Consider the following 23,612-nt stretch of genomic DNA (forward strand, 5'->3'; position numbering starts at 1 on the left):
GCAGTAGCGGCTGCTACGGGGCCCGCGGCATGAGGGGGCCCGTGTCGCCCGCCGGCACGGGCCCCCACCATGGCCGCAGGCTCCACTAGCAGCCGCTATGGCTGCTACAGCGGGACGCCACTGAACAGTACGGCAGAGCAGGGAGGTATCTCCCCGCACTGCCAATAAACAAAAGACATGTATCCCCTATCCACAGGATAGGGGATACATGTGTGATCGCTGGCAGCAATAGGGAGAACGGGGGACTGAAAGTCCCCTGAAGTTCTCCATCACAAACCTCGGACTTCCGGGGTCTGTGTCGGCAGCTCCGGAGAAATGAATGGAGCGCCGGACCCGCTTGTGCGCATGCGTGACCAGCACTCCTTTCATTTTTAGTGAGCTGCGCAGACGCCGGGAGTCAGAGGTTAGTCATGGAGAACTTCGGGGGACTTTCAGTCTCCCTATCGCTGCCAGCGATCACACATGTATCCCCTATCCTGTGGATAGGAGATACATGTCTTTTATTAGGACACACTGTAGGTCGCATTTTTTTGGAAGGGGGGACGCTGTATGGCGTTCCCTACAGGGGGGACGCTGTATGGCGTTCCCTAAAGGGGGGGACGCTGTATGGCCCCCCCTGTAGGGAACGCCATACAGACTCCCTGTAGGTAACGCCATACTTTCCACCCTGTAGATAACGCCAGACAGCCCCCTCTGTAGGGAATGCCATACAGCCCCCTCTGTAGATAGCGCCATACAGTACCCCCTGTAGATAGCGCCATACAGTCCCCCCTGTAGATAGCGCCATACAGCCCCCCCTGTAGGGAACGCCATACAGTCCCCCCCTGTAGGGAATGTCATACAGTCCCCCTGTAGATAACGCCATACAGTCCCCTCTGTAGATAGCGCCATACAGCCCCCTCTGTAGATATCTACAAAGGGGGCTGTATGGCATCTACAGGGGGGCTGTATGGCGTTATCAAAAGGGGGGGGGGTTTGTAAAAAAGGCACTATCTACAAGGGGGGGTTGTGTGACACCTGGGGGAGGGGGTGCCCCAGTCAAAAGTTTGCTATGGGGCCCAGTCTTTCCTAGTTACGCCCCTGCACAGGTGTATGACATAAAGCACCTAGCCATGCAGTCTGCCTTTACAAGCATTTGTGAAAGAATGGATTCTAAAGAGCTCCCTAAATTTGAGCGTGATAGTGTCCCTCCTAGATATTACACGATTAACTGTGAGTGGTATAATTACAAAGTGGAAGTGTTTAGAAACCACAGCAGCTCAACCACATGGTGGCAGACTATGGAAATTAACAGAGCGAGGTCGCCGATTGCTGAGGTGCATAGTGCATAAAAGGGGCCAATGCTCTGCTGACTCCATTACTGCAGAGTTCCAAACCTCCTCTGACATTAACATCAGCAAAAGAACTGTGTGCCAGGAGCGTCATGGCATAGGTAGCAGCTGCATGCAAGCCTTACATCACCAAACACAATGCCAAGGGTCAGATGGAGTGGTGTAAAGCACGCCGACACTGGACTCTGGAGCAGTGGAAGCATGTTCTATGGAGTGACAAATCACTCTTCTCTATCTGGCAGTATGATTGATGAGTCTGGGTTTGGCAATTGCCAGGAGAACGTGACCTTCCTTTCTGCATTGCGCCAACTGTAAAGTTTAGTAGAGGAGGGATAATGCTTTGGGATTGTTTTTCAGGGGTTCGCCTAGGCCCCTTACTTCCAGTGAAGGGAAATCACCAAGATATTTTGGACAATTGTATGCTTCTTATTTTGTAGGAACAGTTTGGGGAAGGGTCTTTTCTGTTCTAGCATGACTGTGCCCCAGTGCACAAAGCAAGGTCCATAAAAGCATGTTTGGGGGAGTTTTGAGCCCTGACCTCAATCACATCGAGCACCTCTGGGATGAACTTGAACGGAGAGTGCGAGCCAGGTCCTCCTCGTCCAACATCAGTATCTGACCTGACAAATGCTGTTCTGGATGAATGGCCACAGATCCTCCAAAATTGTGTATAAAGAGTGGAAGCTGTTTTAGCTGGTAAAAGGGAGACCAACTCCATATTCATGTCTATTGGGATGTCATAAAAGCTCCTGTAGGTGTAATGTCTAGGTCTTCTAATACTTTTCTCTGTAACAGGTTTCTTACCTCCTTCGGCTGCCTATTCCTCGCCCAAGCCAGCGGCGTCTGCTGGTATCCTCTGCTCGCAGCCGCTGTGTCCTTGGTGCGCACGCTTTTCAGCTGTTTCTTAGGCCCTGTTCACACAGAGTTTTATGACGCGGAAACCGCGCCACAAAGCTCTTCAAAAACCGCCCGAAAATACCTCCCATTGATTTCAATGGGAGTTGGACGAGTTTTTTTTACCGCGAGTAAGAAAACCGCATCGCGGTAAAAAAGCGTCATGACCCATCTTGGGGCAGTTCCGTCTCCAAAACCCCATTTCAATCAGTCAGTAAGAGGAAAAAAAAACACCTTGACGAGTGTTTTGACGAGTTTTTGTCAAACCACGGTGCAAAAACCGTCTGGAGCAGTTTTTGCAGGAGGCATTTTCCTCCTGCAAAAAACTCAGTGTGAACACAGCCTTATAGGGCCAACGTGCGTGAAATTCAAATTCACCCATCCAATGCCCCTCCACCATTTACCTGGTGCCTGAGGCTGGGTTCACACGAGCACATTAACGTCCGTAATGGACGGACATATTTCGGCCGGAAGTCCCGGACCGAACTCAGTGCAGGGAGCCGGGCTCCTAGCATCATAGTTATGTACGACGCTAGGAGTCCCTGCCTCTCCGTGGAACTACTGTCCCGTACTGAAAACATGATTAAAGTAAGGGACAGTTGTCCTGCAGAGAGGCAGGGACTCCTAGCATCGTACATAACTATGATGCTAGGAGCCCGACTCCCTGCACTGAGTTCGGTCCGGGACTTCCGGCCGAAATACGTCCGTCCATTACGGACGTTAATGTGCTCGTGTGAACCCAGCCTTAGCAACATTGGAACAACCTAGTGTTATCCAGCAAAGCATCCTGTATGCATCGAATTCCAGTCTGCTATTGCTATCGGTTGTCAGCCTGTATCCGCTTATCCATTACCAGCCTGTATCAGGTACGCTATTGCTATCTGCTGCCAGCCAGTATCCTGCTACATGCTTCCCTTTCTGTGTCCAGCTACCCGCTTCCCTTTCTGTGTCCAGCTACCCGCTTCCCTTTCTGTGTCCAGCTACCCGCTTCTCTTTCTGTGTCCAGCTACCCGCTTCTCTTTCTGTGTCCAGCTACCCTTTCTGTATCCTGCTACCCTTTCTGTATCCTGCTACCCGGTTCCCTTTCTGTATCCAGCTACCCGCTACCATTTCTGTGCACAGTTACCCGATACCTTTCTGTGTCTAGTTACCCGCTACCCTTTCTGTGTCCAGCTAGCCACCTTTGTCCAGCAATCTGATTCCATTCTTCAGGTACCATCTGCCAGTGCCTGTTTCTTATCTGTTTGGTCAGCAGCTACTCCACCAGAACCACCTCAAGAGGTAGCGACCTAGTAGCTTCCCCGCCTCGAAGACCAGATACCTGTATAGGGGTTAAAAAGGTGAAGACCAGGTAGACTGCTTGGATAATGCCCTTAGAGGTGTCCTTGAGCCAAACCGGTGGCTTTGCCCAGTGGGTCCACAAACCTGGTCATGCCATTCTCCATATAATGTAAGCTATTTTGAGGAACAACCCTTTGAAAATAAAGCATCATATAAAGATTAACCAAGTTCTGTTTTATATAATGGTTGCTCGTCAGACTCCAGTATATTTTTTTTACTACTCAATGTATTTACTTTGCAATAATGACAATTATGTTTTTTTGCTGAATAACATATGATATTAAAAACTAGATGCATAACAGTCTAATATAATAAAACAGAAATAGAGACGCCTTGTGGCAACATTAAACAAAGAGATTTCAAGCAAATTTTATTTCAATTGTAAAACATTTTTCATTAAAATATGATTACTAGCTGTTTGAAGACTGAAGATCAGGTCCATGTGGCAGTTGTTTAACTTTCCTATTTTGGATGATCTTTCAAGAAAACCGCTGCTTTACTGTTGACAATAACTTTTTATAAAATTAAAGTTTGGCAGGGAAATGAACCGAACTGTTGGCAAGTGGAATTCAAGCCGAGTAAATGTATCCTTCTTAATGATTTGAGGTAGATATTTTATTAGCAGATAAGCGCTACAGCATGTCACGGCAAAACCAAATGTCACAAGTCCTGTATTTATAACCTATATATAAAAAAAAAAAAGTTCAGTATTTCAATTCCACAATTATTTCAGTAAAATGTTATAAGGAACTATGGCATTACTGTGTATTTCTTTTGCATTGATTTAAGCTGGTCAGACACATAAGACAGCGCTGTTTGGCCAAGAGCCCCCCACAACTCTTCCATAAACATGCAAGCTCAGATTGTAGCCACAGGAGAAGGGAGATAAGCTTCTGCTGGACAGCTCTGGCTGCATTAATTTCCCAAAAAGGACTAATATATAGGATTGTATCCAGCTCTTTCATATTTTTTTGTTATATGTAACCCTTAAAGATATCATTCCAACATACCCTAAAGCATAATCGATCAAAACACAGAGTGTTTTGTAAAGCAATGATAACATTTATATTATTATTTCCATCCTCCTTTAAATGTATATATGCAATAGTTCTATATTGATATTTTAGGTCTCTATACCGTATAAAAATAAAATATGTTTCTGTTATTCTTACAATAGCATTCCGATCACATGTTGAGTTGTGTCATATCAGCATCACCATGTTGTTATAGTTAGTTATAGTGTAAAGTGCCTATCAAATCAATAGTGTAGCGTTTAATTCATACATTTTGTCACGTTTCATTTCATAATGTTCTTGCTGTGATTTCTTAACATACTTTATGGACACATAAATCTTATTCTCACCTAGAAGATCCTTTCCCTACAGGAACACACCAATAACCACAAACACTAAACCCCCTTATCTACACAAGAGACAACCAACTGACCACAAGTGTAGTAAATGGATAGTTCTTGTTACAGGTGACCCCCCGCCCCTGGAATACAGCCAGATATCAGCCATGATTCAACAGCAATACTTGAAAGGATTTAAGTCTGGCTTTCCCGACTTTGAGAAGGAGTAGGACATCTAGAATGGACCTTAGAACTTTAAAGACCAGGCGGCTATGAAAACAAGAAGAGGATTTTTTTTTCTCACCATGGTTAGGAAGCTTTCTCCTACTGTGCGTCCACAACACAGGAGTTTTTTTTTAATCTCCTCCATAGTCTTTATTTTTTTCTTAGGGACTTGTTTTCATGTGTCATAACTATATATATATATATATACACACATATAAAACCACATGTGTAACTTGTACAATGTGCCTTTAATCACTGATGGCTTTCATTATCAGTAATTTAGGGGACAAGTTACAGTACTGAGATTCGGCCCTATTTTCATATTTATAGCTCTAGTTATCACCCATCCCCCTGACTATGCTTACATTACAGGCACATTGAATTCTGGGCAGGCAGGTTTGAATATTAACAATGCACCTGGTCACTTAGACCCTCTTGTGAGGTCCCAGATGGAGGGGAGCGGACCATCTTGCGTTCTAAGGTGAGTATACTTTGTTAGACTATAAGCCAGATACACAGTGTAGGTATAGCTATATGACCATGATATTGGAACAAATTGTAATAAGTATGTAATATCCATTGTATATAAATAAACGTGTCTTTTTTTTTTTTAAATCATATTTTAGGTTATTCCTGGTGATATCAAAGGGTAGCTGGAGTACAAAGATCATTCCACAAACTAGGATACGGGAGAATAATAACTATTATAAACATTAGCAGTGTAATGCCTGCGGCCGCTGACCGCCAGAATCCCCCTCGTATCGGCAGTCGCAGTACAAAAAACAATGCCAATCTAAAGTAGACATGTGGAAAATGTTAATTAGCATTTATTTTGTGTGGTATTACTATCTGCCTTACAAGCAGATACATTTAAATTTAGAAAAATGCAAATTTTTGCAGTTTTTCGCTAAATTTTGGTGTTTTTCACAATAAAATACTGAATGTATCGACAAAATTTTACCACTAACTTAAAGTATAATGTGTCACGAGAAAACAATCTCAGAATTGCTTGGATAGGTAAAAGCATTCCAAAGTTATTACCACATAAAGTGACACGTCCGAACGTGCAAACTAGTCCATGTTCTTAAGGGGTTAAGTGCTTTGTAATCTACAAAGGCTACAGCTGTACCCTCAGATTCATATTTTTCAAATGCCCTTTTTTTGTCATACATATATTGCCCTTTTTACAGAATTTGTAAACCATGTGGGGTTTAATTTTAGTCGTTTATACTGGTTACCTATAGGAATAAATTTTGCACTATAATTATACAAAGTAGATTTTAAAATCTCCCATTTATCATTTGTACCATTATTTGACATTAGTTCTTCCCAGTTTATGTCCTGAATTGCAGCCCTCATCCTGGGCAAATTGGCCTTCTTAAAATTAAGACCCCTCTTATAGTCCAGGGTACTCACGGGTCAAGGTTTATCAGAATTTCTGGTGCGCGCGCACGCTCGTGCCCACTCTTAAAGGGGCAGCATGGGATCCGGCTGTGGTGAGTGGACGCGAACGATTGCATCTCCTGAGGAGGAGGCTGGGGCCAGCGCTTGCCGACTCGTGGATGCGGCTGTCAGGGGGAGGTTGGAGCTGACAGCCCGTAGCCACGGACATTACAACCATAGAGTAGCCTCAGCCTCTGCTGACCAGAGTGGTGACAGACTTGAGGTAGCTGATTTACTTGTACGCTTGATCCAGACGGTCTCCAGCTGCCTTTGGGGAATTGTTTGTATAACTATTCCATAAACTTTCACTCTGGGAATTGCTCAAGTAGTGATTCCTTGACAATCACAAGCCCTTAAAATTGTCTTTTCCTCTCTGAAACCTATGGTGAAGCAGATAAATGGTCTTACTCAGCTGGTACAAGATCTGGCCGAAAGGATTCAACTCTATGAAACTGCAGGTCCAAGCAGTCGTTCCAGGTGCAACTCCTGTTGAACCTAAGATGAACTTACCTGATCATTTTTCCGGTGATCGTAAGTCTTCCATTAACTTTCGTGAGCGTTGTAAATTGTATTTTCATCTAAAGCCTTTTTCCTCTGGAACTGAGCAGCAACGAGTTGGTCTCGTCATTTCTCTGTTGCAGGGAGATCCTCAAACCTGGGCCTTTTCGTTGAGATCTGATGCCACTGAATTTTTTTCTGCTGAGACCTACTTTGCGGCACTGGGTTTGTTGTATGTGAGCCAGATATCTCTGCAGTGGCCGAGTCCAATCTGTTATCTCTCCAGCAAGGACGGCATCCTGTCGGGGATTACTGTTCGAAAATTTAGATGGTTGTCCGTCCCTTTCAGTGGAATGATGCAGTGCTTCATTGTCAATTCCGCCGAGGCCTTTCTGAAACCTTAAAAGATCTTTTGGTAAATTACCCTACGCCCTCGACTTTAGAAGATACCATGACTCTTGTTATGCGTCTTGACCGACGACTACAAGAGCGCAAAAATTAAAGTTCAGCAATGGTCTCTCCTCTTCCTCTGCTGATATCCCTCCATCTGTCTCATAAGGAGCACATGCAGTTGGGGTTCACCATGTCTGCTCAAGAATTGTTCCAAATGTCTGGCTCCGAAAAACTTTAGAGCCTAGATAATCCCCGGAAAGGCCATCTGGCCAGTAAGGGATTTCCCAAATTCACTAAAAAAAATATTTTGCCTGCTAATATATTGTTTAACAATGTTCATATTTCTGGTCAGGCTTTCGTAGCTAAAAAATTGGCTATTCCCCTCGTTCAACTGTCAAAGTGTCTGCTGCAGATAATATCCCTCTATCTCAGGGGTCTGGCAAGTCCTCCACTCTCACTGTTATTTTGAAAGTGGGTACCTTGCGTATCTTGTATGTCTCGGTCTACTACTTATGTATCTTGTAATGCAACATCGTTGCCTGAGTGTATTCAAGATTTTGAGGATATTTTTTCTGAACTATTTTGTCTAAAGGGATAGTGGTTTCTGCAATATCACCTGATCTTGCAGCTGAGATTAAAGAACGTAAGCAGCTCTCTGAGCAAACCATTCCTGCCGGAAGATTGCTTGTACCTCCTCAGTTCAGATTTAGTTTGCTTAATGAGCTACATGATTCTGTTTTGTGTGGTCATCCGGGGATAACTGGTTCTAAAAAACTAATCTCACGTCTCTACTGGTGGCAATCTGTATCTCGTGATGTTGTTCCTATGTCTCTGCTTGTGATGTCTGCACTCGCGCTCGAGTTTGTCCTATGGGTAAACTACTTCCATGGTCTGTGCCACTGAAACCTTGGTCCCATCTGTCTCTGGATTTTATCACTGATTTGCCTCCCTCTGAAGGGAAAACTGTCATTTGGGTTGTGGTGGACCGTTTCAATAAAATGTGTCATTTCATTCCATTGCCTTAACTCCCTGATTCCAAAACTCTGTCTAAATTTTTTATTGATTAAGTGGTTCGTCTGCATGGTATTCCAGAAGACATTATCAGTGATGGAGGTGTACAATTTGTGGCTAACTTCTGAAGAGCTTTCTGTAAGAAACTTGGTGTACAGTTATCTTTCTCTTCTGCATTTCACCCTGAGACTAATGGTCAAACTGAGCGCTTTAATCAAACCTTAGAGAAATAGCTTAGGTGTTAAATTTCGGTTAACCAGGCTGAATGGGTCCCGTATCTTCAATTAGCGGAATTTGCTATAAATAATCGCCATCAGGTTTCTCTTGATACCTTTGCGTTTTTCTGTAATTATGGTATTCATCCTCGTTTTGGTTCTTCTAGTGATAACCCTGAGGTGGAAGTTTGGACTCAGATAAATCGAACCTGAAGAATTCCCAACTAATCCAAAAGAAAAATGCTGACAAAAACATACGGTGGGTCCTGTGTTCAGTGTGGGACAAAAGGTATGGCTTTCTACTAAGAGTCTTCAACTGAAAGTACCATCTTGTTACATAGTTACAAAAAACACACGTCCATCAAGTTCAACCAAGGGATGGGAAAAGGCAGGGGATGAAACAAAATTTCTACACATTCACATAGCTGATATTTTTTTTGTTCTAGCAAATTATGTAAGCCTTTTATAAAGCCATCTACTGTAGCTACTGTGACCAGCTCCTGTGGTAGGCTATTCCATAGATTCACAGTTCTCATAGTAAAGAAGGCTTGTTGCGTCTGCAGATTGAACCTTTTTTTATCCAAACAGAGGGAGTGCCCCCTTGTTTTCTTAGGGGGTTTTACATGGAACAGGATTTCACCATATTTTTTGTATGTGCCATTCATATATTTATACAAATTAATAATGTCCCCCTTAGTTGTCTCTTTTCAAGGCTAATTAGGTTTAATTCTTTTAATCTTTCCTCATAATTTAGATTCTCCTTGCTATTATTAGCTTAGTTGCTCTTCTTTGTATTTTTTCCAACTCCAGGGCATCCTTTCTATGAACTGGAGCCCAGAACTGAACTGCATATTCTAGATGAGGCCACACTAATGCTTTGTAAAGTGCTAATATTATATCCCTGTCCCGCGAGTCCATGCCTCTTTTAAAACACAACAATATCTTGCTGGCCTTAGAAGCAGCTTATTGGCATTGCATGCTGTTATTTAGTTTATGAAATACTAGTACACCCAAATCCTTCTCAAAAAGTGACTCTCTCAGTGTAGCTCCCTCCAAGACATACGATGCATGCAGATTGTTGGTACCCAGATGCATAACTTTACGTTCATCTACATTAAGCCTCATTTGCCAAGTGGATGCCCAAACACTTAGTGTGCCCAAATCAGCTTGCAATTTACGAACAACTTCCATAGTCTGAACAATACTACATAGCTTGGTGTCATCGGCAAAAATAGAAATAGTATTATTAATCCCATCTTCTATATCATTAATAAATAAGTTAAATAACAGTGGTCCCAGCACAGAACCCTGGGGTACACCATTTATAACTGGTAATCATTCAAAGTAGGAATCACTAACCACAACTCTGGATACGGTCCTTGAGCCAATTCTCAATCCAATTACAAACTATACTTTCTAAACCTATTAGCACCTATAATACCCCTTAAGCAGCATTATAACCATAAGACATAGTCTAGTTAAGAAAACCTATATACGCCTCAGATAATTATATCCAGAAAGGGAGTCTTTTTAGACATATGGAAGTCCAAAAATATAAATGTTATTATTTTATTGATCACTTCCTGACGAAGGGTGCGAAACGTGCGTCAAGGTGTTCCTCTCCTGAGATCATCAATAGCTATCATGTCAGCCACAGGTAACAGATATGTAACCATGCCCACTACTTATGTATGGTAGCCAGTTTAACATCCTTAACAGACTTTACTTAGGTGGAGACAGATACTATTAGGAACTCTTACTATTTGAAGATTACATGCTCTTCCCTTGTGCTATGACTACGGTGGTTATTTGATGACCTCGGAGTTTGTTCTATTTTAAGTATGTTTTAATTTTGTATGTATATGTATGGGTATCTTTGGGAGAGTTTCCAAAATTTTTAAACCTATAGTCCTTAATTTACCCATTAGACGTCTATGTGGGACAGTGTCAAATGCCTTTGCAAAGTCCAAAACACTATATCCACAGTGGCCCCTCTGTCTAGGCTTCTGTTCACCTCTTTATAAAAACAAATCAGATTGGTTTGACAACTTCTGTCCTTAGTAAAACCCTGCTGGCTGTCGCTTGTAATACTATTTTTTGTCACATATTCCTGTATATAGTTCCTTAATAGCCCCTCAAACATTTTTCCCATGATTGATGTTAAGCTTACTGGTCTATAATTACCCGGGGAAGACCTAGAGCCCTTTTTAAAATAGGCACCACATTTGCCCTGTGCCAGTCCCTTGGCACTATACCAGTCACTAGAGAATCTCTGAATATTATGAAGAGTAGGACAGAAATAACTGAATTAAGTTCTTAATGAACTATATGGTGTAACCCATTTGGTACCTGATCCTTGTGCACATTTCTTTTATTTAACTTAGCTTGGACCATATCTTCATTCTACATTCTAAAGAACCCATTTAGTAACTCTGCCTTTTCCCCTTTGACCAACTCCCCATTACCACTATTTAGGGATCCTACATGTTCAGACCTTGGTTTTTTGTATTTATATACTTGAAGAATATTTTGGGATTTGCTTTACTATCCTTGGCCACCTGCCTTTCATTTTATATTTTTGCAGATTTTATTACTTTTTTTGCAGATTTTATTAAGCTCTTTATAATTTACAAAGGCTAAAGCTGTACCCTCAGATTTGTATTTTTCAGCCCCCCCTGTAGGTAACACCATACAGCCCCCCCTGTAGGTAACGCTATACAGACCCCCCTGTAGGTAGCACTATACAGCCCCCCTGTAGGAAACGCCATTTAGCCCCAACCCCCAAAAAAATTCCGACCTACAGTGTGTTCTACAAAAGACCTGTATCCCCTATCCACCGGATAGTCCCCTGAAGTTCTCCATGACTAACCTCTGATTTCCGGAGTCTGCGCAGCTCAATAAAAATGAAAGGAGCGCTGGTCACGCATGCGCACAAGCGCGATCGGCACTACATTCATTTCTACGGAGATGCCGACACAGACCCCGGAAGTCCGAAGTTTGTGATGGAGAACTTCAGGGGATTTTCAGTCCCCCGTTCTCCCTATCAATGCCAGCGATCACACATGTATCCCCTATCCTATGGATAGGGGATACATGTCCTGTTTAATGGCAGAGCGGGGAGATACCTCCCTGCTCTGCCGTAGTGTTCAGTGGCGTCGCGCTGTACCAGCCATAGCGGCTGCTAGCGGAGCCTCCGGCCATGGTGGGGGCCCCATAGCAGCCGCTACGGTGGTAGTTACGCCCCTAATTTCTCCCCTTCGCAGTTGTAGCCAAATAATATCCCGGAAATTAAAATCTCCCATTATCACCACAGTACCCCCCTGTACAGCCAACTCCATCGGTTTATAGAGCTGTCTTTCCATTTCCTCAGTTATATTGGGAGGGGTCTATAAATAACACCAAAAGTAATATTTTCAGTATTTACCACCCTTTGTAATTCCACCCACAAGCTTTCAACCTCCTCACAATCTTCACCCACTATTGTCTCTTTCACACTCACCTTCATGTCACTTCTCACATACAGACATACACCACCGCCTATCCTATATGCCGTCTTTTCGAAACAATGTAAAACCCTGTAGATTTACAGCCCAGTCATGAGAGGAGTCTAGCCAGGTTTTAGCAACACCAACTATATCAATATGTTCCTCCAGTACCAAGGCCTCAAGCTCTCCCATTTTGCTTGCTTCTGGCATTTGTGAACATACACTTTAACTTGCATTTCAAATTGTCACGTTTGGTATCAGAATGTGGCAATTTGACATTATTTGGGCATTTTTATTTTCACTGTTGTTTCATAACAAGAGGATCTCCTTATCGTGTTGTCTAGTCCTCTCCCCACAGGCTATTTCTCCCCCCACCAATATAGTCTGACCCCTCTCTAACCTAACTGCCCATTTATTTTCTACATTGACCTCCCTCCTCAGCCTTAGTTTAAATACTCCGCCACCCCTGCTAGAATTCTCTCCCCCAGCACAGCGGAATCATTGGAATAATCTACAGAATACAGTTTGTACCCCAATGAAAAGTCAGAGCAGTGTTCTGGGAACCCAAAGCCTTCTCCTCTACACCAAGACTTCAGCAATGTATTTAACTCCCTGAGCTCGTGCAGTCTTTCCTGTAATGCGCATGGCACAGGCAGTATTCCCCAGAATACTACCTTGGAGGTCCTTCCCTTCAGCTTGTAGCCTAGTTCTTTAAAATTATTCTTTAGGCTCTTCCACCTACCATGTATTCTATCGTTGGTACCCACATGAATCACGACAGCTGGATCATCACCGGCCCATCCCAGTAATTTATCCACCCTTTCCACCACATGCCGAACCCTGGCACCAGGGAGACAGCAAACCATTCGGTTGAGGCGGTCTTGGCGACAAATTATTCTATCCATCTTCCTGATTATAGAATCCCATACAACTACTAAATTGTCTTGCCTTACCTGCATTACCATCCCACCGACTACTAGCTAGGCTGTTCTCCTGGCTGTTAGGGTGATCAGTATCCACTAGGGCTGCCATTTCTGAAACGGACACCCTTGCATCATTACCCAACTTGGCAATTTTGCTTGGAATAACAGAAACAGGATTGGCGTTTCTTTTTCTTGGACCACTTGCTACTGCCCCTAACTACATTAACCCAGCTGCTTGCCTGGTTAATGTAAGTTTGCCCTTAGGTTTATTGGTCCATATGAAAGTTTTGAAGTTATTAACCCTGTGTCTTTTTGCCTGGCTCTTCCTCCTTCATTTACAATTCATGATGTTTTTCACAAATCTCTCCTTTAAAGATTTGTACCACAATCTAATCCACTCAAGAAACCTCATCTTCCAGTTCAGGTAGAAGGAGATTTGGAATTTGAGGTTCAAAGGATTGTGGATTCCAGAAGAGTCAAGGGTACACTCCAGTACTTCGTGCACTGGAAGGGGTATGGGCCAGAAGAACAAACTTGGGTACCTGCTCATGCTGATCGTTTAGTTAAAGTTTTTCATTTGATGTTTTCTCTGAAACCTAGCCCCAGGTGGCCCCTCGTAGAAAGGGGGTTACGGTTAGGAAACGACCGTAATTTTTAGGTTATCATGACTACTAGCCAAGTTTCTGGGTGGCCCTGGTTTGAAATGCAGAGCCAATCAGTTTTCCCTGTCTGCAACCTATCAGGGCCAAGGGTGGGGTATTTGAGTCTGTTCAATTTCTTGTTTGTTGCTTGTGATTTTTTTGTGAATACATATGTCTGATCAAGCATCCAGTACCCTCCTCTCTATATAATTTCATCGCCAGTCAAATTTAACATGTTCTACTGCATAGAACTTTGTACCTATGGGATTTTTGTTGTGTTTCTCCAAGTAGTGAGCCGGTACACTATGATCCGTCTTCCCCTAGTTAATGTTATTACAATGTTCGGCTATTCTCTTATTCAATTTCCATCCTGTCCTGCCCTGCCTACATATAGGTATCAACAAAGGAACACAAGAATATAAATCACCCCTTATGTAACATGTCATGAATTCTTACATTTTATAGGTGTCATTACCCTTTACTTTTACACTTAACTTCTTTGCAGGCCTTGCATCGCAAACAGTGATGAAACCCTTTAACAGATGACATTTGTTTTTTATGTACTACTTGTTGTTATATATTTTCCCTATTCTTCAGTATATTACTTTAGGTAAGAAAGAGAGCGACCAGTCAATAGATAACTCCTTAATATGGGCCAGTTTTTCTTAATGTCTTTATAAAGTGCATAAATAATACTAATTATAATCAGAGTTTCACTTCAGAATATATTCAGACCAAAGTCAGCTGTCAAGGAATCACTATTTTAGCAATTCCCCCAAAGTGCAAGTTTATGGAATTGCTATTCAAGCAACTCCCCAAAATTCAGCTGGAGACGGTCTGGATCAAGCATGCAGGTAAAAATCAGCTACCTCAAGTCCATCACCACACTAGTCAGCAGAGTCTAGCTGTACTCTTTGGTCTTCACCAGAGCCCACCGCAAGGCAGGTTGGTTTGGCTGCATAGAACCCAGGTTACATTTACAGAATACGGTGTTGGACAGGAGGTGCAATGCAGGCAATACCAGAATGAATTACCAGACAAGCCAGAGGGGTAATCAGCAAGCAGGGTTAACAACCAGTAGATGCTAAAAGTTCAAATAGCAAAACAGAAGCATACCATGACTTGCAGAGGTCAAAACCATCTGAGAGCAGAATGTCCAAATCAGTGAGCAGAGGGAAAATCCAAAGACAAAACCGAGGTCCAGTTCAAAGAGTCCAAACAGTCAGGGTAATACAGGGAGTAACCAGGTGCTTGATCACAGTAGCGGATCATATGGACGGTTTGGGCGGCCGCCTGGGGCCCAAGGCTCCCAGGGGGCCCGTGGCCACCCGAACCGCGCGTAATTTTAAAAATCACTTCAGAGTATCATGCAGCTATGCAGCGTGCTAGCGCCGCTAATGGCCGCTGCTGATAGGGAGGAAGGGCGGACTGGGAGGGAATAGAGCCACCGGCGCTGTTGATGGGGGGGAGGGGGAGGGACAGCAATAGCAGGGGCTGGACAGGACTAGCAGTCGTGCATCTGCTAGTCATGGTAGAGCACGCCCCTCTTTGATGCTGCACGTACCGCCAGTGAGGAACGGAAGAGCAGGGCAGTGGTCGAGCGATGAGGAAGGTTAGTCTGCTATTCGCCTCCTGCCCCAAGCAACAATTGATTGACGGCATACGCTAAGGGGGGATTAATTATACAGCGGGGGGGGGGGGGCGGGGTGGTTGAGCATCTAACTCACTGCAGAGGGCTCTATGGGGGGATAATAATTTCCCCCATAGACACTCAGCAGTCAGTTAGATGCTCAACCCCCCCCCCCCTGCTGTATAATAAATACTGAGGGCTCTATGGGGATGAGGGTGATTATTCCCCCCTTCATAGAGTCCTCTGCAGTCACTTAGATTGTTAGACCCCCCCATTCAGTATAATCCCACCCTTCCCATAGAGCTCTCAGCAGTTACTAATATATTTCAAGGGGAGGTCAGATTATCTGACTGACTGCTGGGGGCTCTATAGCGGGGTCTGAGCAACTAACTGCTGAGGGCTCTATGGGTGGGCTATCCCCCCCCAGAGATGTCAGAATCAGACACTCAGACCCCCCCCCTATAGAGCCCGCAGCAGTCAGCCAGACAACCTGACCTCCCCTTGCAATATAATCTCCCCATACAGCCCTCAGTTTTCCCATGAGAGAAATTTATGACATAACCACAGGATCCACAGGATTTGTCATAAATGTCAGTTAGATGTAGGTCCCACCTCTGGGACCCTCACCTATGTCTAGAACAGGGCCCCCTAATCCCCTTACTACCTGTTTCTGCTCTTGCTGCCTCCCGGCCCCATCCTGCTTACATGGTCGGGAGTTACAAAAACAGCGTAGCTTGCTGAGCTACGCTGTTTCCGTAAGTCCCATAGAACTGAATAAAAGTTATGGAAAGTCCATGAAGTCAGGAAGTGGCCGGGAGGCAGCAATAGCAGAAAGAGGTAGAACAGGGTTTAGGGGGCCCAGTTCTAGAGATAGGTGCGGGTCCCAGAGGTGGCACTCACATCTGACAGGATCCACAGGATAGGTCATAAATTTTCCTCATAGTAACTATGTTACATAGTTCAAGTGTAACTAAACTTCTAAAATGTCATAGTGAAATGTCAGAAGTTTTGTCGGTGGTGGTCCGAGCACTGAGACCCCCATGGATCGCTAAAACAAAGTGGCAGAAGCGCTCAGGAGCGCACGATTGAATGCTGTGCACCTTCGTTTCTGATCTGCTTTTCTCGGAAAGCCAAACAAGCGGTGTATGGACGTACACCATTCCGAGGATTGCCGATCAGAAACGAAGCGGCGCAGCATTCACTTTAGCGATCGGTGGGGGTCTCAGTGCTCGGACCTCCAACCGATTAAAAGTTCTGACATCAGTATGACATGTCAAAAGCTTTTAAAAAGTTTAGTTGCACTTTAAAGAGAGGTGTTACAGTTTTTTTTATTATTATTATTTATTACACTGTTTTATTAAAGAAAAAGTATCAGTGTCTGGTGTAACTTTCTAAATACTTTTTATTGAAAATGATTTTTACTTTTTGAGATACAGCTGCTTTATATCCTGAATAGAGAGCAGCTGTATCTAGTGCTAAAACCTGTATCCGTCAGGTGAGTGGCACTGACGGGTACTACAGTGTCAGCAGGTTGGGGGAGTTGTGTTAATAGCCCAGGGCCCATGGTACACTTAATCCGCCACTGCTTGATCAGACACATGCAAACATAGGAAATGACAAGCAACAATGAGAAAACGGAGCATATTCAAATACTCCACCCTTGACCCGGATAGGATGCAGGCAGAGAAATGAGATTGGCTCTGCACCAAAAATCAGGGCCACCCAGAAGCTTGGCTAGTAGTCATGACAACCTTAAAGTAACAGAAGTTTCCTAATATCAATTACCCCAGCGGCTGCCAGCTTGCTCATCCTCATCGCTGGCATCTCCCTGCCCAGGGATCTACTCTCTCCTTCTCCCCCGGCCTGGCCTGTAGGGTGCGCGCGCTCGTTCCTGTTCTTAAAGGGCCAGCACACGCACCAGGAATATTGCCCCCAGCCTATCCCTGCATAAGCTGGACTACTTAAAGAACTCTGCCCTCTTCGATAGTGCCTGAGCAATGTTGTTTCTAACCCAGTGTTAGTCTGCAAAGGTTCTGTATCCGGTTTCCTGTAACCTGTGTCCGTGACTATCCTGTATGACCAGTCCTGTATCCTGAATCCACTGTCTGTGACTAGTCCTGTATCCTGAGTCCAGTCCTGTATCCTGAGTCCAGTATCTTTGACCAGTCAGCACAAACCAGTTTCCAGTAATCCAGCATCCTGTATCCATGTCCAGTCCTGTATCCGGAGTCCAGTGTCTTTGACCAGTCAGCACAAACCAGCTTCCAGTAATCCAGCACAAGCCTGCTTCCCCAGCTACACAGCACAAGCCTGCTTCTAGCTATCCGGCACAAGTCAGCTTCCAGCAATCCAGCACAAGCCTGGTTCCAGCTATCCGGCACAAGCATGCTTCCAGCTATCCGCCACAAGCCTGCTTCCAGCTATCTGGCACAAGCCTGCTTCCAGCTATCTGCCACAAGCCTGCTTCCAGCTATCTGCCACAAGCCTGCTTCCAGCTATCTGGCACAAGCCTGCTTCCAGCTATCCGGCACAAGCCTGCTTCCAGTAATCCGGCACCAGCCTGCTTCCAGTAATCCGGTAGAAGCCTGCCCAGCTATCCAGCACAAGCCTGCTCCCAGCATGTCATTAAGGTATATACCAGTGACTGTCCTATTCCTGACTGGCCAGCAGCTACTCCATTACGACGGAGTAGCCAAGTGGGTCCACATCCCTAGTGGACGTAACACTACCCCTGTGGTCAGTTGGTTGTTTAGCATTTGGGGTTCTTGGTGTGTGGTGCAGGATTTATTCCAGTAGGGAAAGGATCTTCTAAGTGAGGGAATAAGATTTATGTACTTTTGAAAGTATCTTAAGTCATCGGAGCAAGAATTTAGTAGGATAACAATGATGTGGAATAAAAAAAATGTGACAAATAAATTATTGAACACACTACACTCAGCCTATTGGCTGCAATTTGATATGCAGTTTGCACTATAACCAATGGCTATGCTCATATGACAACTCAAATTGTGATCGGAATACTATTGTAAGAATAACAGAGACACTTTATATTTATATTGTAAAGAGACCTGAAATATAGATATAGAACTATTGCATATATACATTTAAAGTGCCCCTCCAGTTATACTCTCCTTCCCGAAGTAACGTCAGGTGTGGAGAGATGTTCCTGCACACTGGGCGGTACTGTTGCTGTGGCAAGGGTACGACGCTTGGAGAATATCGTGCACAGGTCCAATTAGTTAGAATTGGACCCATGCACCATACTCTACAGGCGTCGTACGTTTGCCACGGCAACGGTACCGCCCAGCATGTAGGAGCATCTCTCCACGCCCAAAGTTAGTTCAGGGCGTGAGAGTATAAATGGAGGGACACTTTAAGGAAAGATGGAAAATGAAGAACATAATATAAATTGAGTCATTGCTATACAAAACTCTGTAGTTTGATAGTTTGTTATAGGTTATGTTGGAATAATATGTTTATAAGGCCAGATTCACCTGAAAACTGTGAAAAACTCGAGTCTATTGAGGGATCCGTGAAAATGGAAGAAAATAGGACATGGTCTATTCTTCAACGGACCCTTCACATGGTCCGTTGAAACAACGGCCGTGTGAATGGCCAAATTGAAAAACATGTCGGCACTGGCGTAGCTATAGGGGTCGCAGCGGTCGCAATTGCCCCCCGCACCACATCAATAAAAAGTTACTATAGTAACTCGGGCCGCGGGCCCCTGTTACTATAGTAACAGACTTTACTTACCTTCCTGGTTCCGGATCGCAGCTGAGGTCCTGACGTCAAGCGCTGTGCGCGGCGCATGACGTCACAGCGCTATGCGCCGCGCACAGCATCGAGACGACAGAACTCCCGCCGCGGCTGAAGAGGAAGGTAAGATTAGCCCTGATTGGCGGGGTCCGACTCCCAGGACCCGCCAATCAGCTGTTTTGAAGGGGACGCAGCACTCGTACGAGAGCTGCTCCCCTTCATTCCGGTCACACTGTGAATCGGTGTCGGCGATTCACAGTGTGAGCGAGTAGTGAAATGAAGGGGAAGCAGCTCTCGTACGAGTTCTGCGGCCCCTTCAGAACAGCTGATTGGCGGGTCCAGGGAGACACATCAGCTATTGATGGCCTATCCTGTGGATAGGCCATCAATGTTTAGGGACTGCACAACCCCTAAGCCTACGATGTAGCAGGCTTAGGGGGCCCATGAGACAGGATCACAGATTGTGTGATCCTGTCTGCTGGGCCCTGTATCTAAGCCAATCACATGGTAGGCTTAGATACATGGCCCATGTGTGATCCTGTCTGATGGGCCCTGTATATAAGCCTACCACACTGTAGGTTTAGATACAGGGCCCCAGCACACAGTAATCTTATACTGTATAAGATTACTGGTCTGCTGGACCCTGTATCTAAGCCTACCTTGTGGTAGGCTTAGATACGGGGTCCCACAGACAGTATCACACATGGGCCCTATATCTAAGCCTAACACATGTGTTACTAATCGTTTTTCTTGTGTGTTTTCTTACAGGTTCGGTCGTTGGACTACGGCGGATTCCAGGACTACTTCGATGACGGCTTTTTTTTTTATCATCAATAAAATGGTTAATGAGGGTTGTGTGTTTTTTTTTTTATTTCAATAAAATATTTTTCCTATGTCTGTGTTTTTTTGAAACTATATTACTACCGCCTTAGTAATGGCCGCCGGCTGATTGACAGTATCCATTGCTAAGGCGGGGCTTAGTGTTAGCCGGTGCAGAGGCTAACACTAACCCCCATTATTACCCCAGTACCCACCGCCACCAGAGGTGCTGGGAAGAGCCGGGTACCATCCAGTACTTGACCATCTGTAGTGATGGACGGGCACTGGGGTGGCCGCAGGCTGGTATTATCAGGAGGGGAAAGGCCAGATACAGTGGCCCTTCTCACCCTGGTAATGCTAGGCTGCTGCTGCTTTATTGTATCTGGCTGGTTATGAAAAATGGGGGGGACCCCACGTCATTTAAAAAAAAAAAAATTGGAAAGAACGATGTCGGGTCCCTCCCAATTTTCATAACCAGCCAGATACAACACAGCAGCAGCAGGCAGCATTACCAGGGTGGTAGGGGCCACTGTTTTTGGCCTTCCCCAGCCTAATACTACCAGCCTGCGGCCACCCCGGTCCCTGCCCGTCACTACAGATGGAGGGGTACTGGTTCGTACCCGGCTCTTCCCAGCACCCCTGGTGGCGGTGGGTACCGGGGTAATAATGGGGGTTAGTGTTGGCCTCTGCACCTGCTAACATTAAGCCCCGACTTAGTAATGGAGGTTGTCAATCAGCCAGCGGCCATTACTAAAGCGGTGATAAAAGTTTAAAAAGATATAAGCACATAGAAAAAATATTTTATTGAAATAAAAACACACAACCCTCATTAACCATTTTATTGAGAATAAAACAAACGCCGTCATTGAAGTCCTCGTATCCGAAGTCTAACAACCAAACCTGTAAAAAAAACACAAACACACAAAAATAATCAGTAACACATAAAGAAGCAAAATTATTATTCTTACCTTTCCTGGGTCCAGCGCTGGAGCCGCAATGTCAGCGAGCTGAGCCCTGTATCTAATCCAATCATGTGTGATACTGTCTGCTGAGCCACTGTATCTAATCGTATCATGTGTGATACTGTCTGCTAGGCCCTATATCTAATTCTATCATGTGTGATACTGTCTGCTGAGCCGCTGTATCTAATCCTATCATGTGTGATACTGTCTGCTGAGCCACTGTATCTAATCCTATCATGTGTGATACGGTCTGCTGAGTCATTGTATCTAATCCTATTATGTGTGATACGGTCTGCTGGGCCACTGCATCTAATCCTATCATGTGTGATACTGTCTGCTCAGCCACTGTATCTAATCCTATCATGTGTGATACTGTCTGCTGAGCCAATGTATCTAATTCTATCCATAGTTGATAGGGTCGTAGTGCTATAGATATGCTATGCTGTCTCCTATACACACATTTTTTTTAGGGCGGACACATATGTATTGGGGCTATTTCCCCTGACATTTTAAGCCCTGAGGGTATATTCACACGGCAGCGTCCATTACGGCTGAAATTACGAGGCTGTTTTCAGGAGAAAACAGCTCCGGAATTTCAGACGTAATGGTATGTGCAGGCATTTTTCGCTGCGTCCATCACGGACGTAATGTTTTTCCATGGAAAACGGCTCCATTTACGTCTGAAGAAGTGACAGTCACTTCTTTGCCGCGGGCGTCTTTTTTACGCGCCGCCTTTTTACAGCGGCGCGTAAAAAAAATGACCGTTGGCACAGAACATCGTAAAACCCATTCAAATGAATGGGCAGATGTTTGCCAACGCTTTTGAGCCGCATTTTCGGACGTAATTCAATGCTAAAACGCCCGAATTACGTCCGTAAATAGGGTGTGTGAACCCAGCCTTAGTGACGCCCCGGCTGCTAGTGCTGCATTGTCGGGTCACTTAGGAGACCCAGTGATGCAGCTAAAAGCTGCGGACCGTCGGCCATGAGGAGTTTGCGGGAGGGGGGGTGGCCCAATAAGAACTTTTGCATCGGAGCCCATGAGCCTTTAGCTATGCCTCTGTATGTCAGCCATTGTTTTAACGGCCATCACGCGGACGTATTCTATGGTCGTCTGAATTCGGGCTAAGTGGTACATATAACGTATACATTTTTAAACAGGCTGCATACTGTATGATCTTTATAGGATATTTGAGTTTTTATTGTAAACGGTTTTTAACTTGTAATAGCTGTATACCGATCGTCCAGTTAAATAGGAGTGAACTTGATACGTCATGTATGACCCGGCAGAAGCAGGAACAGCAAAATGTATGACCCGGCAGAAGCAGGAACAGCAAAACTATGTGCTAACTACTTGGCGTGCCCGGTGCAGATTGTTTTTTACCTTTGACAGTACAATTGAAACCTTTCTTACTGGAAAACCATCTTGCAGTGCTACTCTATGTACTATTGTTAAGGCCCTTTTCCAACACAGAATTTTTCAGGCAACTTAAACTGCAACAAAAAACGCCAGCGTTATTAAAATGTAACATGCGTTTTTTTTAAGGTGTTTTCAGTGGAGTTTTTTTTATTTGGTATCATTTTGTACATGCTTTTCTTTCTGGCATTTTCATTGTCCTATAGAGTAGACTGTGGGAAAAAAATGCCATACCCAGAGCATACTGCGTTTGGAAAAAAATGGCACTGACCTTAATATTGCCTCAAAAATGCCACAAACTAAGACGCAGTTGTGTTTAGTGCAATTTATATTTTACTATAGATTTTAATGTGACATCTGGATGCACTAAAAACAGAGCCCAAGACCAGAGTGCTTCTGATTTTCTGATGGGGATTTTGGCATTGTAAAGCTCCTGACATCGCTCTCCATATATGGACAGTGACGACAGAAGCTTCGCCAGGCACATTGCTTCAGGTAGCACTCTGCCTGGGGAGTTCTGGCAACTTATCCCACTGTATGTCTATACAGCGGCCTGCATTGCAGTCTTCCGTCGGTAGTGTACATTGTGAGTTCTCTGACGAAATGAAAAAACCGTGATATGAATTAGACCTTACTTAACCCCTTCACGACCACCCCACGTAGATTAACGGGCTACAAAGCTGGTCATTGTGCCTGCAGCCCGTTAATCCACGTGTGCTCCTAACAGAGCACACAGACGCTCCCCGCAGCCCGGCATCTCCCAGTACAGGCTGCTACTAGCAGCCTTAGTACTGGGGGAAAACATCGGGTCGGATCACAGCGGTGATCCGAACCGATTAACTCCTTAATTACGGCAGTCAATAGTGACCACCGCATTTAAGTTGTTATAGCATCATCGGCACCCCGCTACGCGATTGCGGGGACCGATTGTTGCGGAGGGGGGGGGGCGATTGCTATGGCAACCGGAAGCCTAACAAAGGCTTCCTATCTTCCATTATGTTAGCCGATTAGGCCCCGCCCGGAGGCGGAGCCTGATCGGCTTGCTGTTAGTGAACAACTGACAGTTCTAACACATTGCACTACATGAGTAGTGCAATGTATTAGAACATCAAACAAACAGTTGGACCTTCAAGTCCCCTAGTGGGACTAAAGAAAAGTGTAAAAAAAAAAAGTGTAAAAAAAGTAAAAATAAAAGTTGTAAAAATACAATAAAAGTTTCAAATAATAACACAAAACACAATCGCCCTTTTTCCTTTATGAAGTCATTTATTATTG

At 44.5% G+C, this 23,612-nt stretch overlaps 1 protein-coding gene across 4 annotated transcripts in view; it reads right to left on the bottom strand.

Annotated features, from left to right (window-relative positions):
• Positions 1-3,919: 3,919 nt before the first annotated feature.
• KMO (kynurenine 3-monooxygenase) overlaps positions 3,920-23,612 on the bottom strand; it is a 339,922-nt gene continuing 320,229 nt past the window's right edge. For all 4 annotated transcript variants that reach the window (XM_075864352.1, XM_075864350.1, XM_075864353.1 and 1 more), the window contains one exon: positions 3,920-4,248. In XM_075864352.1, the coding sequence (XP_075720467.1) occupies positions 4,063-4,248 (186 nt within the window). In that variant the 3' untranslated portion in view covers positions 3,920-4,062. The remainder of the gene's footprint in view (positions 4,249-23,612) is intronic.

The sequence above is a fragment of the Rhinoderma darwinii genome, chromosome 4, assembly GCF_050947455.1.
Source record: "Rhinoderma darwinii isolate aRhiDar2 chromosome 4, aRhiDar2.hap1, whole genome shotgun sequence".
In the NCBI taxonomy this organism is placed as follows: domain Eukaryota; kingdom Metazoa; phylum Chordata; class Amphibia; order Anura; family Rhinodermatidae; genus Rhinoderma; species Rhinoderma darwinii.